The sequence below is a fragment of the Notolepis coatsorum genome, assembly GCF_963971535.1.
Source record: "Notolepis coatsorum genome assembly, chromosome: 6".
Taxonomy (NCBI): Eukaryota; Metazoa; Chordata; class Actinopteri; order Aulopiformes; family Paralepididae; genus Notolepis; species Notolepis coatsorum.
The window spans coordinates 1,887,658-1,903,759 of NC_140170.1; the positions used below are offsets into that span (position 1 = coordinate 1,887,658).

The following is a 16,102-nucleotide window of genomic DNA, read 5'->3' on the forward strand; positions in this document are numbered from 1 at the left end:
GATTTGTAGAGGCATACAATCAATTTTGATGTCGGTATTAGGTAGCCTATATAAACAATAATACGAGAGTAGGGATGTCCCGATCAAATTTTTTTGCTCCCGATCCGATCCAGATCATGTGATTTTGAGTATCTACCGATACCGATCTTTCCCGATCCGATCAAATTTTATTTATTTAATTTAAATTTTTTTATCCCAATTTCTCACATTACATTCACCCTGAATGTTGACGTTATCCAGGTGAAAAGTTTACTTCATTCAAGCGAGGCATTTCAATCCTTGACATAAATTATTTGATGTATAATTAAATCAAAGGAAATGCGTTTGGGTCTGAGAGTGTGGCTGGTCTGCCGTTCTGCAGCTGGATACTATTGGTTTGTTTTGGCAAAATTCTTCTGCTCTGTGTGACAATAAATAAATGAATGATGATATGCAATTTAAAACCAAAACTAAGGCCTCGGTATGAGTTTAAGATGTGAACATGGTTATGTTTGTTGAATAAAAAAATAAAAGTAAAAAATAAAAAAAAATCCAGATATTTTTTTTGTTTTTTTGTCGATCCCGATCTTCGGAAAATCACGTGATCGGCCCCGATCCCGATCACGTGATCGAATCGGGACATCCCTATACGAGAGCATATACAAGAACAATGAATCTCACTGCCATGTAGCCTACGCCATGTGTAGCCTACCTATGTGATCAATACAAACTTGAACTTGAATTCCATCATGTCTGTGTGCGGGAGCTCACAAGGCTGTTGTCACAATGTAAATAAAAACGTGCACTGAAAAGTTACAGTATGTAGTTGGTTGATTATTTGTATGACAGTCAGTAAACACTTGCAAAAAGTATCCGTTTTATTTAATGAATTGAAAACATGCAGCATTGCCTTCCTCCCGGCATCCAGCAACGACATGTATCAGGCAAATGCGCATCACTGAGTGGAATCCCTTTCTATTCACATAACTGCATTTGTGATGGAGCTTTGACAGCTACATGGGTGGTACAGTAACAGTCTATTGCTCGATCCATCTCCAATATCACGATGGACCGTGCCGGTGGCCAAAGACCCGAGGGTGGAGAGGACTTGAATGGGGATGGCATTTGTGCGTTTTGTTCCACGCTCCAATTTCGGTCTCAACTTGCGGTACAAATGAAGGAGGTGTCTCGGGTATAGCGGACTCTACTTAATATTATGTTCTCTCGGCAATTAGACTGCCCCTCATTCATTCATTCATTCCTATCTGCTATCTCTGAAAACAGTTCCCCGCGAGCGCAGTCAGTGCACCGCACCCCATAGTATTCCGATAACCCTATATATAAACCATGCTGCATTCATTCGGAAAGAAAGACCTATTCCAAATGCTATATTTATAGGGTTTGACAATAATTACACTACTGTCGCTATTTTACACTGAACTATAATGAATTATGGGTCATACAGAACACGCCAGTGTTGAAACTAATGCACGGAAGCTTATTTCCGCGTTGCAATATTCATATTCTACCACCGGGCGCCAGGTACGCACGGTCGGAGCTGTGCGTAAATATACGCACAAAGTCAAGCACACGTTCAAATTGATAAGTCCCACACTTTGCTTAGAAATGATTGTACGCACGGGTTACGCACATATCTGTGCGTACGCACCATTGATAAATGAGGGCCCAGGGATTGAAGGGTTGAGGCCTCAGCGTGCCTATAAATTACATCACCATAGTCCAAGACAAGAAAACTGCTTCGCTTAGCTGCCAGAGTTGTACCCTTCCCTTCCTGCTGACTTGTTGTTCACATCTTGGATAAAAGCGCTCAGCTAGATGACTCAATGTAACAATGTAAATGTATGTATCGTGTGTATTTCCTATCGGTCGTACTTACAGTCCGCCACCTGCCTCCCCCAGTACACAGGAGGCCATACAGGGGATGCTGTCCATGGCCAACCTGTCCTCCTCGGACAGCGCGCAGCAGCCCTGGAGCAACAGCCAGTCCAAGGGCAACAGCCAGTCCAACAAGAGCAACAGCCAGTCCAACAAGAGCAACAGCCAGTCCAACAAGAGCAACAGCCAGTCCAACAAGACCAACAGCCAGTCCAACAAGAGCAACTCGCATGGCGGCGCGGCGCAGGGCGGCAAGAAGGGCGGCGGGGGGGCGAGTGGCGGTGGCGGGGCGGCGACGAACAACAACAGCAAGCGGCCGACCAAGAGACCCCCGAAGAAACCCAGGAAGAGCAGCAGCATCGACAGCATGGACTTCGACGACGACCAGGACCACATGGACGCCTGCTTCAAGGACTCCGACTACGGTAGGAGACACGCCTGCTCCCTCTTCCTCTTCCTCTCCTCCACAGGGCTTTCCCCCCCGGGATCCTCCCCGGACGGTGCTGAGGCGCAACCAGAGGGTGGTGCTGAGGGGGGGCTGAGGCCTCCCCTGTCCGGAAGGCAAATTAGAGATGATCAATAAAGAAAGACATTTGCTGTCATTTCCAAACATAATTTCAATAGAATAGCAAAGAAAAGTTCCAAATAAGTTATTTATTTAAGTACAGTGTATAAGGTATAAGCTGGCCCCAAGCATTCACTGCGTAATGAAATAACATAAAAATAAATATATATATATATCTAAAAATATATTTTTTGTTTTAAACACATGGTGGCGCGTGTCATAGTGGCGCTGCGTCTCTATACCATTGTTTAGGGAAAGACCTGCTCTGATTAGATTCGATTCTATTCAAATGTATTGTCAATTAGTTTTTACGCCAGAAAATGATTATCCGCAGTGTCGGTTTCCCCTGCTGCTAACAGGTGCCTCTGAAAGCAGATTGAACTCTGGGATGTAAACACGTGGGCGCTCTTAATTATAGATTTGGCCACAAATCCAACCTTTACTGGGGGATTCATTTGCTACTTTTCCTTCAATCATTCTTTGTGAAGTCCCTCCAGCAACAACAGCTCTGACCCTCCTTAATCATTAAGATCCCATTAACACGAGGCTTCGCTTGTTGTTTCAAATACTTTCTGAACTGATTCACTAATTAGTCATTAGCGAACGCGAACATTCCTGCTCTCAAATCGTCGCAGGAGAGCAAATATTTTCTTAAAAAAACGGCCGGACGTCTTTTTCTACTTCGTGTAAACAGACAGTTTTTTTTCCCCCTTTCTTTTTATTATCTTGGAATCGTCTCTAATTATGGGAAATGAATGTGCGCACATTTCGAACGGTTGTGTTCAAAAGGGGCTTAGGTGCGAGCATGGAGAGCGGGGCAGGCAGGCAGGGAGCAGCTGTCTCACAGCTGTCCTATACCAACTGTCACTGGAAGACATCCACCATCTTAGTCCAAACCAGATAGACGTGGAATGCGGTGCACACATCAAATGGAGTGTACATGAATGCATGAAGCATTTGTTATTGTGTTAAATGATGCCCGGCCTCCGGCCCCCGGCCCCCAGATGGACTTACGAGAGAGACACTGTCCCGGGACCGAAAACACACAAATAATCAAAAACAAACTAAAAGAAAAACACATAATATATCGTTAATAATAATAATAATAATAATAATAAAACTTTATTTGTATAGCACCTTTCATACAGAAACTGCAGCTCAAAGTGCTTCACAACAGAAAAAAGACAGGCGCATAAAATGAGCACATAAAGTGCAGACATAATAAAATCACAGTTTTTCATATTAGGATCTAACATCCCAACAGGCCACCTTGTTTATGGTTTGATTCAGTTAAAAAAAAAAAAAAGACAATAATAGAAAGAGTAAGATAGAATAAACAGAGTAAAATAGTGCAATAGTGCAGTGTAATATGTAGTAGAATAGAGCAGACATAAAATCACAGTTTTTTTGACAGTGCAATAAAATAGTTCTGGATTACTGTTCAACAGTTCAAAGTCGTCTTTACCTTCTCTGTTTGGTATTATCCACAGTTTAAAACCTGACAGTCTTCCCTCCTGTTTTATACCCACTTTGACCCTTCGAACTTCCCACTCAGGGCAAACCTCCCTCTCAGGGCGCAGTTCTAGGCCTGAGTCCTACACAGTTTTAAAGCCTGACAGTCTTTCTTGTTTGATACCCACACAGTTTAATACCAGACAGTTTTGAATCTGTAATAAAAAGCAATACAGAGTGAAATAGTGCAGTGCAATAAAATAGTAGAATAGAATAGACTGTAAAATTATGCAACAGTGCAGTGCAATAAAAAGTCAAGTAAAATAGAAGTGCAATAAAATAGAATGGACAGAGTAAAATAGTGCTACAGTACAATCAACAGCGGAGTGTATTAAAAGGCTATGGTGCAGAGGTATGTTTTTTTAGCTTTATTTTTATTTTTTTTATATTTAGAGATCTAGCTTCCCTAATGTCCATAATGTTCCATAACTTTGGTGCAAAGGCTGCATCCCTGATTCTCTTTAGGCTGTGGTTTGGAACCTTAAATAGGACCAGTAGTAGATGATCGCAATATTCTAGAAGGCACATAGTTGACTAGGGAATTTGCAATGTAGCTTGGTCCTGTTCCATTTAGTGCTTTGTATATAAGGAGGAGGACCTTGAAATCGATTCTAAATGTTACCGGAAGCCAGTAACAGTTAATAGTTAGCTAATTCTGGACTGATTTGGTCTTTCCTCTTGGTTCTAGTAGCCTAGCTGCCGAGTTTTGAATGAGTTTTCTTTTGGGGGGGTATTATTTTTGGGGTATTTTTTCAGGTATTATACATTCATTGGTGGACATGTGTGAATTATGAGCCTTAGAATTATGAGTGTGATGATTGCAGGGAGTCACAGCAGGTAGTTATAACAGATAGTTAACCCATATAACTGTATTATAGCATGTACAATAATGCTGTTTATACCCTATATATATATTTATTCTTACCGTATATATATATATATATCCACATCTGTCTGTAGTACATACCATAATCCTCTTTACATATCTGTAGAAACTATTCTGTACATATCCCTTACCTACTCTTACTAGTTACACTGCTGGCCAGTATAACTTACTACCATAGTATCTTTATACCTGTATCACTGTACATATTAATACTACAACTCTGTACATACATCTGATTAGTACTATTACACAGTAGTACTAATTTATATATTTTATACCCAGTTTAATCACCTGTACATTGTATATCACTATCACACTTTACTGCTACATTTGCACTGTGGTTGGATACCTAACCTCTTTTTGTTGTACTGTACTTGTGCTGCATGATGACAACAATACATTTGAATCTAATCTAATTAGCTTTCCATCATGTTAATAAAATATATTATTATTATTATTATTATTCTTTAGTTTACCCTTCCCTGGAGTCTGAAGAGGATAATCCCGTCTTCAAATCCAGATCGAAAAAGAGGAAAAGCACGGATGACACTCCGTACAGCCCGACAGGTACGTAGAGCCACGAGCGGTGAGCCGCTAGGCCGCGCGGCCGCCGCGTACAGCCTGATTTATTTAATTGTGTCTCCTCCTGTGTCCTGAGCTGTCTGTTGTCTCTGGTTAACCCTCTCACTGGCCACCAGAGGGCGAGCAGCAGGTTGTCTCTGGTTAACCCTCTCACTGGCCACCAGAGGGCGAGCAGCAGGTTGTCTCTGGTTAACCCTCTCACTGGCCACCAGAGGGCGAGCAGCAGGTTGTCTCTGGTTAACCCTCTCACTGGCCACCAGAGGGCGAGCAGCAGGTTGTCTCTGGTTAACCCTCTCACTGGCCACCAGAGGGCGAGCAGCAGGTTGTCTCTGGTTAACCCTCTCACTGGCCACCAGAGGGCGAGCAGCAGGCGTTGTCTCTGGTTAACCCTCTCACTGGCCACCAGAGGGCGAGCAGCAGGTGGTCTCTGGTTAACCCTCTCACTGGCCACCAGAGGGCGAGCAGCAGGTTGTCTCTGGTTAACCCTCTCACTGGCCACCAGAGGGCGAGCAGCAGGCGTTGTCTCTGGTTAACCCTCTCACTGGCCACCAGAGGGCGAGCAGCAGGTTGTCTCTGGTTAACCCTCTCACTGGCCACCAGAGGGCGAGCAGCAGGTTGTCTCTGGTTAACCCTCTCACTGGCCACCAGAGGGCGAGCAGCAGGTTGTCTCTGGTTAACCCTCTCACTGGCCACCAGAGGGCGAGCAGCAGGTGGTCTCTGGTTAACCCTCTCACTGGCCACCAGAGGGCGAGCAGCAGGTTGTCTCTGGTTAACCCTCTCACTGGCCACCAGAGGGCGAGCAGCAGGTTGTCTCTGGTTAACCCTCTCACTGGCCACCAGAGGGCGAGCAGCAGGTGGTTAACCCTCTCTGGTGTCTGTGGTTACAGCACGCGTGGGGCCCTCGGTCCCTCGAATGGAAAGGCCGGCGCGGGACGGGGCGCGGGTGGCGTCCATAGAGACGGGACTGGCTGCAGCCGCCGCCAAACTGTCGCATCAGGTACGTTGGCTAAAAACACACAATGCGGGGTCGCGACCTTAAGGCCCTGGTCTCTTGACTGCTGGAGCTCAAAACTAAAAACGAAGAAGATATATATAGATATACTGTATATATATATGTGTTCTTGTTGCTGTTATCACACATTGCTAGCTCTATTTACCTTTTGCTATATTCACCTTGCCATCATGTTGTTATTGCACTACTAAAAACACACCTCTTCAAACAATATCTGACATTTTTTAAACAAAAAACAAAACAAACCTTCCTACTGTCTTTTTACTACTATGTACCTTACTACTATGCTACTATACTACTACCTATCATGCTAATATTTCAATACTACTATGCTACTAAACTTATACTGCTACCTATCATGCTAATATGTCTATACTACTATACTTATACTACTACCTATCATGCTAATAATATTGTCTATACTACTTTAGCTGTCAGAGTTGTACCCTTCCTGCTGACTTGTTGTTGACAATTTGTCGCTTTGGATAAAAGCTAAATGACTAAATGTAGACGCACTGCGGTAACACCTCCATCCCGCAGCGTAAAAAACTAAAGGGAGAGGAGCGTAGAGGGCGACCAGACCACATGAGGGCGCTGTTTCCCCTCAACCCGGGGATCATGCACACCACATGCACGGGGCTACAGACCACATGCACGGGGCTACAGACCACATGCACGGGGCTACAGACCACATGCACAGGGATCAGACCACATGCACAGGGATCAGACCACATGCACAGGGATCAGACCACATGCACAGGGATCAGACCACATGCACAGGGATCAGACCACATGCACAGGGATCAGACCACATGCACAGGGATCAGATTACATGCACAGGGATCAGATTACATGCACAGGGATCAGACCACATGCACAGGGATCAGACCACATGCACAGGGATCAGACCACATGCACAGGGATCAGACCACATGCACAGGGATCAGACCACATGCACAGGGATCAGATTACATGCACGGGGATCAGACCACATGCACAGGGATCAGACCACATGCACAGGGATCAGACCACATGCACAGGGATCAGACCACATGCACAGGGATCAGACTACATGCACAGGGATCAGACCACATGCACAGGGATCAGATTATATGCACAGGGATCAGATTACATGCACAGGGATCAGATTACATGCACAGGGATCAGACCACATGCACAGGGATCAGACCACATGCACGGGGATCAGACCACATGCACAGGGATCAGACCACATGCACAGGGATCAGATTACATGCACAGGGATCAGACCACATGCACGGGGATCAGACCACATGCACAGGGATCAGATTACATGCACAGGGATCAGACCACATGCACAGGGATCAGATTATATGCACAGGGATCAGATTACATGCACAGGGATCAGATTACATGCACAGGGATCAGACCACATGCACAGGGATCAGACCACATGCACGGGGATCAGACCACATGCACAGGGATCAGATTAAATCAAATCAAATCAAATCAAATTTATTTATAGGGCCCGACAACACACGTTAATGTCCCCATGGGCCGTACAGGTCTTCTTTAAACAAGTCAAGAAGACAACATAACAATAAGTCAAGAACAGAACAAGAACACCATAGGGTCCAAACATTTTTTAGATGAATGCAAATAAATGAAAGAATGCAAGCACTCCCATACATACCCCACGCGAAGGTAAGGAAAAACTCACTAAAACCTAACAATAGGGAAAAAAGCTCCACAGGCAATGTGGAGGAGAGAAACCTTAGAAGGGCCGTTCAAGGGGGGATCTCCCTTCTTAGATGTCGGTGATAGTAGTGTTGCAGACGGACAGTTGGTAAGCATGCACTCATGTGTGTAGTGAAACACAGATGAGTGCATGCAATAGCAACTGTACATTTTGAAAAATTAAAGATAGAGTTGATAGCGGATCTATTTGAAGCACAGGGGCGGCGCAAGAGGGTCACGTCCTCCCCGTCTTAGTCACGGGACATTCAGCACTCCGGTCGTTGCTCAGGGACAGCCGGAGACAGGGGGAAGGGGGGGTGGCACAGAGAGGGTCGCGAACTCCCGGCATCATCGCGGGACATCCACATTACATGCACAGGGATCAGACCACATGCACAGGGATCAGACCACATGCACAGGGATCAGACCACATGCACAGGGATCAGACCACATGCACAGGGATCAGATTACATGCACAGGGATCAGATTACATGCACAGGGATCAGATTACATGCAGACCACATGCACAGGGATCAGACCACATGCACAGGGATCAGACCACATGCACAGGGATCAGACCACATGCACGGGGATCAGACCACATGCACGGGGATCAGACCACATGCACGGGGATCAGACCACATGCACAGGGATCAGACCACATGCACAGGGATCAGACCACATGCACAGGGATCAGACCACATGCACAGGGATCAGACCACATGCACAGGGATCAGACCACATGCACAGGGATCAGACTACATGCACAGGGATCAGACCACATGCACAGGGATCAGACCACATGCACAGGGATCAGACCACATGCACAGGGATCAGATTACATGCACAGGGATCAGATTACATGCACAGGGATCAGACCACATGCACAGGGATCAGACCACATGCACGGGGATCAGACCACATGCACAGGGATCAGACCACATGCACAGGGATCAGACCACATGCACGGGGATCAGACCACATGCACAGGGATCAGACCACATGCACGGGGATCAGACCACATGCACGGGGATCAGACCACATGCACAGGGATCAGACCACATGCACAGGGATCAGACCACATGCACAGGGATCAGACTACATGCACAGGGATCAGACCACATGCACAGGGATCAGACCACATGCACAGGGATCAGACCACATGCACAGGGATCAGATTACATGCACAGGGATCAGATTACATGCACAGGGATCAGACCACATGCACAGGGATCAGACCACATGCACGGGGATCAGACCACATGCACAGGGATCAGACCACATGCACAGGGATCAGACCACATGCACGGGGATCAGACCACATGCACAGGGATCAGACCACATGCACGGGGATCAGACCACATGCACGGGGATCAGACCACATGCACAGGGATCAGACCACATGCACAGGGATCAGACCACATGCACAGGGATCAGACCACATGCACAGGGATCAGACCACATGCACAGGGATCAGACCACATGCACAGGGATCAGACCACATGCACAGGGATCAGACTACATGCACAGGGATCAGACTACATGCACAGGGATCAGACCACATGCACAGGGATCAGACCACATGCACGGGGATCAGACCACATGCACAGGGATCAGACCACATGCACAGGGATCAGATTACATGCACAGGGATCAGACCACATGCACAGGGATCAGATTACATGCACGGGGATCAGACCACATGCACGGGGATCAGACCACATGCACAGGGATCAGACCACATGCACGGGGATCAGACCACATGCACAGGGATCAGACCACATGCACGGGGATCAGACCACATGCACGGGGATCAGACCACATGCACAGGGATCAGACCACATGCACAGGGATCAGACCACATGCACGGGGATCAGACCACATGCACAGGGATCAGACCACACGCACAGGGATCAGACCACATGCACGGGGATCAGACCACATGCACAGGGATCAGACCACATGCACGGGGATCAGACCACATGCACAGGGATCAGACCACACGCACGGGGATCAGACCACATGCACGGGGATCAGACCACATGCACGGGGATCAGACCACATGCACGGGGATCAGACCACATGCACGGGGATCAGACCACATGCACGGGGATCAGACCACATGCACGGGGATCAGACCACATGCACGGGGATCAGACCACACGCACGGCTAACAAAATGTGAATCTCTTTTGCGTGGGTACAGGAGGAGCAGCAGAAAACTAAAAAGAAGAAGAAGAGCGTCAAGAAGAAGGCCCCCCCCCCGGCGGAGGAGAAGCAGACCCCCTCTCAGGACAGCAGCTCCCCGGAGCCTCCGGACGCGCAGGACGGCCTGTCGGACCACGAGGACCCCGTGGCCTCGGCCAAGTCTCCGGGGGGGCCCCTGGCCCCGGGCGTCTTCCTCACCCAGAGGCGGCCCTCCACGTCGTCCCAGAACAACAACAACACCAACAACAACAACACCACCACTAACACCAACACCAACACCACCGCAGCCGCCAAGGCAGACCGGGGAGCCTCAGCTGACGCTAAGGGTGAGTGGTGGTGGGAGGGGGAGGAGGGGGGGGGGGGAGAGAGAGGAAAAGGATGAGGAAGATGGGGTGGAGGAGGGGGGGGAGAGGAAGAGAGGAGGAGGAAGAGGGGGAGGAGGAGGAAAACAAAGAGTGGGAGGAGGAGGAGGAAGGGGGGAGAGGAGGAGAGAGGAAAAGGATGAGGAAGATGGGGTGGAGGAGGGGGGGGGAAGTGGAGGAGGAAAACAAAGAGGGGGAGGAAGAGGAGGAGGAGAGAGGAAAAGGATGAGGAAGAGGGGGAGGAGGAGGGAGAAAGAGGAGGGGGGAGGAGAGGGAAGAGGAAGAGAGAGGAGGGGGGAGGAGGGGAGATTGTGTGAAGCTCTGAGGTAGTAGAAATGTCAGGTTTGTTTTCATGTGGTGAACGTTGACTTTAGCTTAGTGGTGCTACTGGTGTTACTGCTCAGAGAGGACGACCTGATTCACTGAGCTCACTAAGGGTCACGGCCGGGGTATCTGCAGGGTATTAAAAAGTATTCAATTGATAGTTCTCAATTTAAGGCCTTAAAAGTAGGGATGTCCGATATTATCGGCCTACCGATATTATCGGTCGATATTGGCATTCAAATGTGATATCGGAAAATATCGGTATCGGTTTTACATTTCTATAACCTTTATTTACCCAGGCAAGCAAGTAAGAACAAATTCTGATTCTATTTATCTTCAAAAGTATGCATAATGTTGTGTTAATTCCACAACAAGAGATATGTAATGTTAATTACCTGAAATTATTCCGTTTTGGGGGGGGGGGGGGGGGACCTCGCATATATCGGTATCGGTTGATATCGGTATCGGAAATTAAGAGTTGGACAATATCGGTATATCGGTATCGGTAAAAAAGCCAATATCGAGCATCCCTACTTAAAAGGCATTAAAAGGTCGTACATTTCAGGTATAAAATTGTTGGGGAGGGGCAGCCCGGCTGTCGGGAGATGAAATCCTATTAAATATATGATTTTCTTTTTGCGGGGCTACCGGGAGCTTGGTGCGTCTGGCGAGAGCTTGTATGGAACGTGCAAGAATTTAAATTGGCGCACAAGTGCAGCCACCAGTTCAGTGTCTCTGTGTTTAAAAAAAAAATACAAATTTCCAAGTTTTGTTTTTATACGGTGAGTGTTGAATTTAGCTTAGTTGTACCACTGGTGTCACTGCTGAGAGAAGGCATGCACTACTGAGGCAATTAGTAACAACGTTGAGATAAAGTACACCATACTTTTTCACCATAATCTCAATTAGTGTAGGACAGTCTGGTCAGAATCCTGTAGTGCAGGGGTTCCCAACCTTTTTTCCCCCAGGGACCCCCAAACATCTCTGATGAAATTCCTGGACCCCCCTCCTAATAAAATACCATAAATACTTTTTTTTGTCATTTTAATACTTTTTTTTTGTCATTTTAATAACAAACTGCTTATACACAGGCATAATGCATCATAATTAGACCCACTATGCTTCTTTGACTTGTGCCTTCAATCAACAAATCTAATCTTGCACCATATGTATTTAAAAATGTTGGCCAATATTCAAATCCTGTATTCATCCTCTCAAATCAGGCCCTAATGGTGAACGGTTTGCATTTATGTTGAATGAAGTAAGAATCCACTGCAGTAAAAATATCCTCACCTCGAGTGGTGGTAGTAAGGTTGACTGACATGAGAATGTCCTGCTTCAGATCCTCATTTTCGATATATTGCACATAAACGATGAGCACAGCCTCGTCTGCGACAGTTGTAGTTTCATCAAGTTGTATGGCAAATGGACCCTTTCTAAGCTTTTCTGACAGCTGCTGCTCGCAATCACTTGACATCTTATCAATTCGGTCTTTCACTACATTGTTCGAGAGTGGTACTGATTTTAGTTTATCCGCCACCTGTGGGCCGCACAGTTTCTAAACCATTTTGATGCAGGCTGGTTTGATGAGCTGCTCGCCAATATTGTGCGGTTTCTTTGCTTTTGCAATTAAAAGCGAACACTCAAAGGAGGCTTCGGTAGCCTTCTGTAAATCACTGCCACCCCTGCTCCACGCTACTCTAACATCAACAGGCTTGTTCGCCTTGAGAGACTGTTCTTTCCTCCAAAAAAAGTCCGGATCCTTCCCAACGGTTTCTGGGTGCTTAGACGCCTGATGTCTCTTCAGCTTGCTGGGCTTCAGGCTCAAGTTTGCCAACTTTTCTCCACAAATCACACACTCAGGTCGTTTGTCTGGTCCCTCAGTGAAGCCCATGGTGATGTAATTTTCGCGATTGCTGTAGGTCCTAACTTTTTTTGCAGATGAGCTGCCGTCATCTCCTTTTCGTTTGTCACACATTTTCGCCTCTGGCGGCTGACTGCAGACAAGCCGAGAAAGTTAACTAGCGTGCTAGGCTAGCTACAGAAAGTGATACAGTCAACTGATTCGCGTTTTAGTGGCTACCCAGTAGCCTACTGTTAACGTTCAAAAATCATGTCTAGATGTTTATTTATTTATCTTTATTTTTTATTGTAGTGGAGAGACTATTCATGCTTCTGATGATAAAGATATGCTAAATATTTCTCTGAAAAAAAAAAAACTCAAATCATCTGTGGTCTGGCGGACCCCCTGCGCCCCCTGGTGGACCCCAGGTTGGGAATCACTGCTGTAGTGTGTGTCCTCCTCAGCTATAGACCTGATAATCCAATTTATATGTTGACATTTTTACCCTGATGAAATTAATATCATTCTGTAATACCTTGTCTCCATAAGCAACTTTTAGATTCAGGGCTAGCTCTGGCGCTCATTATATACCAGCTAAAGAACCTCATAATTAATCATTTGATTTAATAACAACCACAAAATGCTCGATTATTTTATCTTTTTTTAAATTATTATCAGATTAGATTCAAATGTATTGTCATCATACAGCACAAGTACAGTACAACGAAAAGAGGTTTGGCATCTAACCAGAGTGCAAATGTAACAGTAAAGTGCAATAGTGATATACAATGTACAGGTTATTAAACTGGGTATAAAATATATAAATGAGTACTACTGAGTAATAGTGCTAATCAGATGTATGTACAGAGTTGTAGTATTAATGTGTACAGTGATACAGGTATAAAGACACTATGGTAGTAAGTCATACTGGCCAGCAGCGTAACTAGTAAGAGTAGGTAAGGGATATGTACAGATATAGATATATATCTACAGATATGTAAAAAGGATTATATGCAGGTATATATATATATATATATATATACGGTAAGAATAATATATATATATATATATATATATATATATATATATATATATATATATATATATATATATATATATATATATATATATATACGGTATATACACTAACACTACTGCGAGACAGCTGCGAAACAAATGACACGATTAAAACAAGTCTCTCTGTGTAGAAAACCATTCTGATTGTTTGTTGTTGTTTGTTGTGGTCGTTCCTCCGTGCAGCTAAGAAGTTAAAGAAAGGAATGGCGACGGCCAAACAGAGACTGGGAAAGATCCTAAAGATCCATCGGAACGGCAAGCTCCTCCTGTAATACAGAGCAGACCGTAGGACTGGGATCACATGGACTGGGCTTCGATCCCAAGCGTTCCTCCTTCTTCACAGATTAAAGGCTGAAACAACAGAAAGAAAGAAAGGAGGAAAAAAAACTCAAACAAGATGGAGAAGAAACAAAAAGTCATGCATTTTTTTCAATTTCTAAGAAGAACATCAAAACTCAAATAGGTTTTTGCCTCTACATATACTTTATAACTTTCAGATATTAAAGTGTACAGAACCTACTATAAATATTTTTTAAGGAAAAAAATAAAACATGTTTCATTTTACTACAGCTGTCCGTTTGATCAGGGGTCGCTAAACATGAAGTAGATATACATTTTTGCAGTCATTCCAAGATTCCTGAAAGTATCCCTTTGCATGTATTCAGTTGCATGTGCGCTCATCGTGGGTGGGGGGGGGGGGGAGGGTTGGGGGGGTTTTGCAGGTAATTTTAGGGGAAATCATTCCTACTATATGGATGCAGCTTATCATGGCCACATGATGATCAGTTTAGGAGAAAGATGGAAAATGACTAGGATTCTGTGCGGATCCCTCCCTCTTCTGAGCCAATACCTGGCCTGTATTCTCCCCTCCAGGTTCTGGCTTTTGATTCACGTTAATTAAACGTTTATTTTTTTTGTTCGTTTGTTTTTTCGTTTCTTTTGTTACACCTTTTTTTTGCAAAGAACTATCAGTCGTGATATTTATTTATATGTTTCCAGTTATAGATAGGAACACAATGCCACAAATGGCACTTATGGAACAACAATAAAGCACAAAATGACACGAGTTAATGGTAGATTAAAAAAATTATAATAATTATGATGATGGTTACGCCGTTGAATCGTTTCATTTTTCTTCCTGTTTGAAAATGTATGCGGTCCTTGTCAACACATATAAACAAACATATCAGTAAACGAGGACGAGCGTAGTTTGTGTAGTTTTATCTGAATTCATTTTTTATTTTATTTTTGAACCGAAGGCCAAACTGAATTTAGCAACAAAAAAAGAAACATATTCTTAGTAGCATTTGGTCTAAAAAAATAACAGCAACCGTCTTTTGAAGCTTATCGGCGCTTATTAACCCGCTGTTCATCTGTTACTGTTGCAAAAGAGTGTATAGGATTTGTGAAGTTATAACACTAAAGTGGGACCTAAGACCTAATGATAAGCCTCATCCATCTCGTCTTTGGTTACATGGGGGATACTTTCTCTTCCTGTTGTTTCACAGGCAGCACCGACCCGTAGACTGATCTGCATTTTTATCGCTTCACAGTACAGTATGTAGAATGTAGCTTGTACATAGCCTTTTAAATTACCTTTTCTATCCTTTTTTCCCTTAATTATACATTTTTACCAGTTTTTGCTAATTATGAACAAATATATATATATGAATATATAGTCATAACTTTTTGAAACCTTTTTTGTTTTTTTCGTTTTTTTTATTGTTTTTTTTTTTTAGATATAGTTTCATTTTTTCAAGCCATTGTTTTTGTTGGTAGACAAAGGGGTGTTGCCTGGAAAACAACTGAAGAAGTAATACATTTTATTGTCATATGGCCTTACATACACAAAGCTAACTGTATTGTGATTCTGTTCCGAGCAAGAGACGAAACTTTGGGGTAAAAAAAATATACAAAAAGGACAAAAAAATATGAATTTAACAAAGTTTCTATGACCAGCCTCTTGTTCTAGCATCCTGAAGGGTTTCAGATTATTTTACTAGCACCTTGTGAAGTGTTTCTGTGTCGGTGATGTAATTTATTAATGTTTGTAGCTTTTTATACTTGTACAATTCTTAAAAAAAAAAAAAAATTTGTTTTTGAATATCTCATCTACTTGTGAAATTTCCCTTATAGCAAAC

General features: G+C 44.4%; 1 protein-coding gene across 1 annotated transcript in view; it reads left to right on the plus strand.

Moving 5' to 3' along the window:
* Positions 1 to 14,634, plus strand: part of phf2 (PHD finger protein 2) — a 101,084-nt gene extending 86,450 nt beyond the window's left edge. The window contains exons 11-15 of the mRNA XM_084317098.1: positions 1,900 to 2,300; positions 5,310 to 5,405; positions 6,308 to 6,417; positions 10,354 to 10,681; positions 14,145 to 14,634. Of these exons, the coding sequence (XP_084173224.1) occupies positions 1,900 to 2,300; positions 5,310 to 5,405; positions 6,308 to 6,417; positions 10,354 to 10,681; positions 14,145 to 14,233 (1,024 nt within the window). The 3' untranslated portion in view covers positions 14,234 to 14,634. The remainder of the gene's footprint in view (positions 1 to 1,899; positions 2,301 to 5,309; positions 5,406 to 6,307; positions 6,418 to 10,353; positions 10,682 to 14,144) is intronic.
* Positions 14,635 to 16,102: the final 1,468 nt, after the last annotated feature.